At 39.3% G+C, this 8765-nt stretch overlaps 1 protein-coding gene across 2 annotated transcripts in view; it reads left to right on the forward strand.

Moving 5' to 3' along the window:
* Nucleotides 1-7730, forward strand: part of Mtarc2 (mitochondrial amidoxime reducing component 2) — a 37118-nt gene extending 29388 nt beyond the window's left edge. Inside the window, exons 7-8 of one of the 2 annotated variants that reach the window (XM_078022854.1) lie at nt 2321-2474; nt 4374-4386. In XM_078022854.1, the coding sequence (XP_077878980.1) occupies nt 2321-2447 (127 nt within the window). In that variant the 3' untranslated portion in view covers nt 2448-2474; nt 4374-4386. Of the gene's footprint in view, nt 1-2320; nt 2475-4373; nt 4387-6791 lie in introns of those variants that run through there. The other variant, XM_005335858.5, reaches the window with a different exon arrangement.
* Nucleotides 7731-8765: the final 1035 nt, after the last annotated feature.

Genomic DNA, 8765 nt, shown 5'->3' on the forward strand with positions numbered 1-8765 from the left:
GGGACACATCCACACATTACTTGACCATCTGTGGCTCCCAGGTGTCAGGGGTGTGGATATTTCTGAGCATGAACCACACAGGCCTGAAAGGCCTCTACCAGGGCATCCAACATTAAAGCCAGGCCCCATTGTTTGACATACCATTTTCACACCTGTACTGCCAGGTTGGTGGGAGGGGCCTGCTCTAACCACCGCACCTTAGCAAAAACATCTGCTTCATGAGTCCCTGGGCTAGTCACAGGGGATGGCCAGTAACATGCCCTAGAGTCACCTGTTCCTGGTGGCTTAACTCCCAGAGTTCTTGCCACAGAACTTGCACCCAATATATAGCACAGCTGTTGGTACATATTGCTATGGAGGATGCTTCATTTGCTATCATCATCCAGACAGCGTGTAGCTCAGCTCACTGGCTACTTTGTCCTGCACTGGTATCAAACCAGACAGAGTCTGTTTCTGGCTCCACAGTGACTGCCATCTGCACAGTCAGTTGTCCATGGCTAGAGCCATTAGTGTAACAAGCACTGGACAGTACAGGTGCCTTACCTCCAAGGTATGGGCTTGTTTCTGGTTCACCGACGTCGGTAACAGGCCCTATCACATCCTGAAGTCTCTTGCCCCCTGCCAGATCCCAGCACATCTAAGCTCTCATGGCTCCTGCCAGCTCCTAACACATCTGGGTTCTCTTGGCCCCTGCTGACTTCTGTCCCAAATTATTTTCCCCAAGTTCGCCAACTACACTTGACCAATGGAATAGGGTGAACTTGGTCCCTGGCTGGCCTTGCTAGAGGCTGCCCACTGGGGCCATCAGTGGCTGTTTCATTTTCTGCATTACCACTGGCTGGGCTTGCCGATTCCACCAGCACTATGGCACCTGGCCTCTGCCACATGTCACAGTCTGCCCGGCCACATCATGTTCACCACAGGGTAATTGGAAGTCTTCTCCATGCTCATGGGAATCTGTTCCACTGTATCCCAATTCCAAGCCCAGCTTCTTATCAATTTTTAATAATATTTATATTTATACTTCCAAATGGAGGCCTCAGGTACTTATTTAATTATGTTTATTTCAACTCAAATTCCTTTATTAGAATCAACAGCGAGATATATGAGAATAATTTGAATTGCATAATGAAATATTAGAAAAAGTGGAATGGAATGGGTTGTCAGTTTGTATACCTGGGAGATTCTTTTTTGGGAGGGGGGTGGTTACCATGATTGAATTTAGGGGTATTTGACCACCGAGCCACACCCCCAGCCTTATTTTGTATTTTATTTAGAGACAGACTCTGAGTTGCTTAATACCTCGCTGTTGCTGAGGCTGGCTTTGAACTCATGATCCTCCTGCCTCAGCCTCCTGAGCTGCTGGGATGTAGGCATGCCCTACGATGCCCAGAGGAGCTCTTTTAATGTCAGGATTATTATTATTATTTTATTATTTAAAGAAGTTTCACTAACTTAGTCCTCAGTAGAATGTGTTTTTAGACCTAAGTCAAGAGCTGGAAGTCTAGTTCAGTGGTAGAGCACTTGGCTAAGCATGTACAAGGCCCTGAGTTTGATTCCCTGCACACACAAAAACCCAAAACAAAAACAAAACAAAACAAAAAAAAAGAAAAAGAAAAAAACCTAAGTTAACATTTTTTAGTGTTGTATTCTATTTTTTTCTACTTTATTTTGTTGTTTGTTTCTAATGGGTATTTGAGAAAAGGTTATTTGATGAAGTCTTTGGATGTACTGTTCTGTTTTGTTTTTGTCCTTTGCTGTTTAAGATTCAGTGAAGTTAATTTTCTTTTCTTTAGATGGACCTTTGGGGAAAAAAAAAATAATTTCACCCGTAAGCCAGACCCCTGCCTGCCCACTGCATCTGTGCCTTAATTTTTGTTCACCAATGAACTCCAACTTTATCTTGTAAACTTGGAGGGGTTGGAAAGCAGAGTGCTCAAGTGCATTAAACAAAAGGTTTAGAGATCAGGGCAGTTCCATTTTGAGATTTCATGAGCATTTGTTTCAGGGAGCTATAAAGTTGAAGGTACTCATGTAAGCAAAATATTTATATTCTGATTACATGTGCAAGTGTTTTTTTTTTCTTTTTAGCTTCAAACTGAAGGCATGAAAAAATTGTTCATACTCTCAGGTTATTACTTCTAGAAAAATCAGGATTACTTACAATTGGACTAATTATCCACAGATTTCTGTGTTACCATTTTAGAAAAGGGCTTGCTATTGATGTATAAATAACCAGACTGAAACCTTGGGCTCTATGGAGAGCAACTAGATTGTTATTTCCTTTTTGTGCCTGATGAGGAATGTCTGCTTCTTTCAGCTACCGTCTGTGTGATCCATCTGAGAAAAAAATATACAAGTCATCCCCACTTTTTGGAATTTATTATTCAGTGGAAAAAATTGGAAACCTGAAAGTTGGCGACCCTGTGTATCAGATGGTACAGTAAAGGATCTGCTGGGGTGACACGTGAAAGGTTAGTTTTGCTTCAAGTACTCAGGTTCTCAAAGCTGGATTTTCTTGTGTTAATATAATTTTTTTATTGTGCTGCTTTAATTTTTGAGTGAATATTTTATATTCTGGTCTTTGGAATTGGAAAATGCCCTTCATTTCTATTCCCCTCTGTAATTATGTATTTCCACCTAGCTTTCTCCATCCTTCCTTCCCATTCAATTATAAAATGCAGATGGAGAACCCTGGCAAAGACAGGTATATGTTTCCAGTTCATTAAGGAATATCCATAAGGAATAAGGAGGTGAAGGTGAGCCATTCTCCAGAGTTATATATTTATTTTTTCTGTCTTAGATAGAAAAGTGAAGGGGAAGTGTGTAAATTATTCAAAATCAACTTGGGAAAAATATTTAAATCAAATGCTTTTTTTAAAAAAAATCAAACATGTTTTTTAAAATGTAGTTTGAGTTTGAAAAAAAAAAAAATCAATGCCTCAAGGTGACTGCATCCTGAAGCATGAGGTAGAAAATAATGTGCTCACATTGATTTCCCTGGACCAGAAAAACCCTGAGTCCTGGAGGTGTATGCCTGACCCTCATATTATAGGAATAAGAAAGTCAGTTGGAAGACCTCACATTGAAGTTTTGAGTTAACTCCTCTATAAAATCTATGACCCTCTTAAAATATCTTTATCTCTAAAAACCTTGACCATCCTTCTTTCTTATTCTGGCCTGAACTTCTCACTACTGATGTGATGGTTCCACCCATCTGACTGATGATGTGCAAAGGTGGTCCAGACAGGCCTAGATTGAGCATTAGACAGCCTTGGATTTGTAGTTCTAACATCTTCCTTCTTGGTTGAGTTATTTAAGCTAAGTATCAGTATCCTTTTCTGCACAGCGAGAATGATGCTAGTTCTTACCAAAACAACCAATAAAAGTTATTTTCAGTATTAATCCATATAAAATTACTGCATTATAGCAGGCACATAGAAAGTGCTCATTAAATAATAGCTATGATTTTTTTTAAAGAGAGAGTGAGAGAGGAGAGAGAGAGAGAGAGAGAGAGAGAGAGAGAGAGAGAGAGAGAGAGAGAATTTTTAATATTTATTTTTTAGTTCTCGGCGGACACAACATCTTTGTTTGTATGTGGTGCTGAGGATCGAACCCGGGCTGCACGCATGCCAGGCGAGCGCACTACCACTTGAGCCACATCCCCAGCCCATAGCTATGATTTTTATTGTCATCATTGCATCATAGCTCAGTCTGAGATACTGTAAGGGGTATAAAGGTGAGATGGGCTTTACTCTTGAGGTAGGCAAAAAGGAAAAAATTGTGCATTGGCTACCTTTTATAAGTAGGTATTCAAGTAACCATATTTCTAACCATATTTCATCAGCTCTAAGATGTCTGTTTTAACATCTTTAAAATTACACAGTTTCTTATAGCATTTTGAATACCTTTTTAAAAAAATCTTCATGATGCATAAAATAATGGTATATCTTACATTTGGTGTATCTTGAGTTTGATGAAATACAGTGAATATTAGAAAGGAAATTGAAATTTCTAAGTTCCTGCCATTTCTAAAGTCCCCCATTTGCAGGAAGAGTGAATCCAAATCTGAGCCATCTAACATAAATGGAACTGATCCATTGTCCTGCTGTTCCAGTGATGATTGACTGGACCTGGATCAAAGCCTGAATCAAGTGGTCTCTGAGAGACCTTAACAATTAGAGGTCCTCCAGGTCACTTGGTCACAGACTCACCCAGTCCCCTTAACAGTTAAGGGAACTCCAGGTGACCCAATCCGATGCTCTCTTGCAATGGAGGAGAGGCAAGGATCATCTAAGATTAATTCAAATGACCTCCAATTTCTCAGCTCCCAGAATGCTTTTTATATTAAAGATCCTAAGATAATGTGTCATCTTTTATCATCCTTTTAGAATCTCTATGACTTAGAAATAATAATAGGCAAGAAACAAAGGCTCAGATAGTCAACTAACCTAGTGCCACAGAGGCGATAAGAGGTAGAGGCAGGAGACATGCTCTTCGCCCGACACAGAGGCATACATTTGTATGTATAAAGAAATAGCTGTAACTTAGGACAGACAGGGTTCTCTGTGGGTTCACAGGAGATAGACGGTCTTTCTGGTGGGATGATGAAGGAAAGCTTGAGGATAGATATAGCCTGAACGTGCTGAGGAAGGAAGACCACAGAGTGCTCTAGGGGTCTATTAGGATGGAAGCTCCTACAAGTTCTTACCTTTGTAGGGACCAAGGAGGACGCTGGGGCAGGGACTAAGGGAGATGAGGATGGAGAAGAGGGATGAAGCCAGGTATGGTAGGTTCTTGAAAGTAAGTTTGCAATAAAGGTCGGTGTGTGGAATATGTTTAAAGCCAAACATAATCAAAGCTAAGCTTTTGGCAGATGGTCCTGAGACCCATGGGTGGGATGGTGTGGAGGGAGGTGAGAGGAGAGGTGAAGGCCAGGCGGGGGTGATGGCATGTGATTGAAGGAGGGAGGAAGTTGTGGACAAGGAGAGGGAGGTGCAGAATGCCCAGATAGATCCTCAGTGTGTCCCAGATACTGTTTGCCATGGGGCCCTAAGCTCCCTTCACTCCTCACACAAATCCTGGGCATTTCCAAATGTGCCCTTGTGCTTCCTGGCTCTGAACATTGCTTCCTCGGGTACCTCGCAGAAGAAGAGGAGAAGTCTGGAGGAGGTCTTCCTGCTGCCCACCCCCACAGACACTGAGAGGTTTCTTTGCTGGTTATGACTCTTGCTTAGGGGTTTTAAAAATAACACAGTGTTGCTTATTTATTTTAAGTACAAGCCCACCATAGTATATGCATACTGGAGGACCAGCTTTATGGGATAAATTGAAAGACCTCTAAAGCCTTAAAAAGAAAAATCAGTTAATACATGCACTTGGGTTAATACAGGTGATTCGAGTTGTCTATCTAGTTCAAATTTAAATATACTAAAGTTTATATGTTTTATTATAATGGCAGCATATGTTCACCATGGCAAATTTATAAAATGCCAGAAAAGTAAAAGAAAGAAATCACCTTTGATCACTGTTTATAAACTTCATTATGGTAGGAATTTTTGTTTTTGTAATGTAGCCATTATATATTTTTTTTTGTGTGTGTATGTGTATATATGTACATATATATATGATTTGTAAGCATAGGTTGGTGTGGAACTCTCCAATCTATTCAAATTCATCTTTGATGGTTTTATAACACTGAATTATATAGTGATTGATACTTTTTAAAAACAATTTTTCAGTATTTGACACTTGGATTATATCAACTTTTATTATAAATAATATTATAGTGGATAAGGACATTTAAAAATTAAAGGATTGTTCTGTAAGTTGGATTCCTGAAAGTAGAATTATTGGCCCGTGGAGTGTAGGCATATTATTTAGCATCTTACCAATTGTTTTCCAGGGTTGTTTCCATTCTACATTCCCAACATGTTGTGTGATTAGTACATTTTCTGTTGCTACAACAAAATATCCTGGATACTTTATAATAAAGAGAAGTTTGTTTAGCTTAGTTTGGAAGGCTAAAAGTCCAAGATTGGGTGATTCCCCCGCAGTTTGGCCTCTGATAAGGGTCTCCTTGGCTGTGTCACAGCATGTGGATGACATCAGGGCAGGAGCATGTGGAGAGATCACCTGGTGAAACAAGAAGCCAGAGAATAGGGAGGGGCCCATTTCACTTGCTTATTAACAACTTACTTTTGAGATAACTGGGATTCCATAAGAACTACCTCAAGGTTCTTCAAGGACACACCCTTAATGACTCAGCCACTTCTCTTTAAGAAGGCCTACTTCTTAAAGATCCCTTTTCTACATTGGGGATCACACCTCCAACATGAGAACCCTTAGCAAACACTCTCAAACCATAGCATCATGTAAGAAAGACCTCTTGCTCTGGGCCCTTGCCAGAACTCAATTTTTTTTATTTGTTGTTTTTAGATATATATGACAGTAGAGTATATTTTATCCCACTCCTTGATTTATACTCAAAGGACTTAAAATCAGCATACTAGAGTAATGCAGCCACATCAGTGTTTATAGACAGCTCCATTCACAATAATTAAGCTATGGAACCAACCTAGGTGCCCTTCAATAAATGAATGGATAAAGAAAGTGTGTATATACATAGAACTCAATCTTAACAGGCTGCTTTATTCCATGTTGGCACTTGGGCACAACATAGTTTATATTGCCTGCATTGTAACCTCAATAAGTATTTTGTGGGTACTTTAATTATTTATGATCAGTAGACTAAATAACCAAATAATCAGAATTTCTTGTTATTTATCCAGCTTTTATCATCCAGGAGGCATCCATCAGGATTTTATCAACAGCATCAACAATACCTCAGCAAATCCCTATCACCCGGCCTCGAACCATTTTTCTCCTGGAATTGATTGACTCTCTATTTTTTGACTTTTCAGAGTTATGTATGCTCTGAGTTAATGCAAGAAAAAGTATTTGGAAGTCATTTGAGAATACGATGGAATATAAATTTTAGGTAATGAAAGGCTTTTAAATGAACAAAATTGTCTATAAAATTATTTTGAATGTTACTATAACTGTCATATTTTCTAATCCCTGACTCTAATATTGATGAGTTTAAAGAAAGTTTAAAGTCAGTTAAAAACAAATAAACAAACAACAACAACAACAAAAAACTTCAAGAAAATATTTTAAATGTATATACTTTTTGCCTATCATTTTTCATTTTAGGAGAAATACAAGCAACAAAATTGTTTCCTGGTGCTCCTTTACATGTTAACCTGCTCACAAGTGCCTAACAGTTGTTCTTGAGCTGTCTCTTGAGCCCTATTGATGTTTCACTCATCTATTGGTGTTTTTTTTTTTTTTTACCCTATCATTGTGGAATCAGGGTCATATTTGAGTATAGAAATTATTTTCTAGACCTTGTTTTTACATTTGACTATGCCTCTGTTAAGCTCTATGAAAACAATTTGTTTATGTCTGACAATACATCCCATGGAATTCCCAGGAAGATAAAGAGGAAAATGGAATTTAGAAGAAAATGGGATTTTGAGACAAGGAACGGAAAGAAGAAAGCATGAACCCATTTTTTAAAAATACATGTGTATTTTTTACGACAAAGAAAAATGAACTGTTTTGATGACTAAGCAAAAAAAAAATGCTCACTGAAGTAATATATAAATGATTGACCCACTTATAATCTTCTGTTTTTTTATGATTAATAAATGTAAATCTCAGTCCTATTTTGTCTTTGGTGTTTCTGAGTCTTCCAGGGCTTTGCTGATTGTATCTTAGAACATCAGTCACTGTCATTCATTTTCCTTGACCCTTTCTGAACTCACTCTGACTCCACAGACATTACCTCCTGTCACTGGTGGGTGTGGGTGTCAGGAACTGCAGGTACACAGATGGCTGGTCTGAGATGAGGACACTTCCTAGTGGTAAATAATAAGGAGCAGGTATTTCTTCCTTCTCCATTTTTCTTCTTTGTTTTCTTTCACAAGTTTCTGGGACTGAAGTTAACCTTCATCCCTGGCACCCTGTGAGGTGAGAGTAGTAAGTAATCAAGCCGTCCTGCTGGTACATTTTGTGAAGTGATGAAATGAGAATGTCATGCTAACTTTAAAGTCAACCATTAAAAAAAAAAAGCCATATTTTCCCTTTTAACTTTCCAAAGAGATTAAGGAGGGAGACAGACAGAAACACATAGGCGTCAGTCTCTCGGAGCTGTCTTTCTGTGGAGAACACAGAACTCAAGTCCTGTGCCATACTAATGAGTCACACTTCACCCACATCCTCGGTGGCACACCATAATCAATCAACACTTCTTTCAGGGAGGAAAGATTTACCCAACCTTCTTCTCCCTCCAGCCAACCCTGGAAGAGTCTAGATGATTAATGCATCCCAATAGTTGGAGAAACAGTGACCTCTGCACTTTGAACACAATTTCTGGATTTCATAGGAGTGAGGGTGAGGGTGATCCAGGATTGGAAGAGAGGATAGCATCTGTTTGGGCTTGTACATCTATGATGAGGAACAATGTTCTAGAAGGATCCTTCCTGAGTACTTAAGGGCCCAGAAATGAATTACCTACTAAAGGAAAAAGGTCTATTCCCCTTTGAGAATTCTCCCTTCTCTATTCCCAGACATGTTCTCTCTGCATGAACAGTTTTAGACCAAGGGACTAGTGGTTTACCTGAGCCTGACAAAGACTCCTTGACCAAACTTCACTTTAGATCCTTTTCTTGACTAGGCCTCAACCTTGGTTCCACTCCCCA

This window comes from Ictidomys tridecemlineatus, chromosome 10 (assembly GCF_052094955.1).
Source record: "Ictidomys tridecemlineatus isolate mIctTri1 chromosome 10, mIctTri1.hap1, whole genome shotgun sequence".
Classification (NCBI taxonomy): domain Eukaryota; kingdom Metazoa; phylum Chordata; class Mammalia; order Rodentia; family Sciuridae; genus Ictidomys; species Ictidomys tridecemlineatus.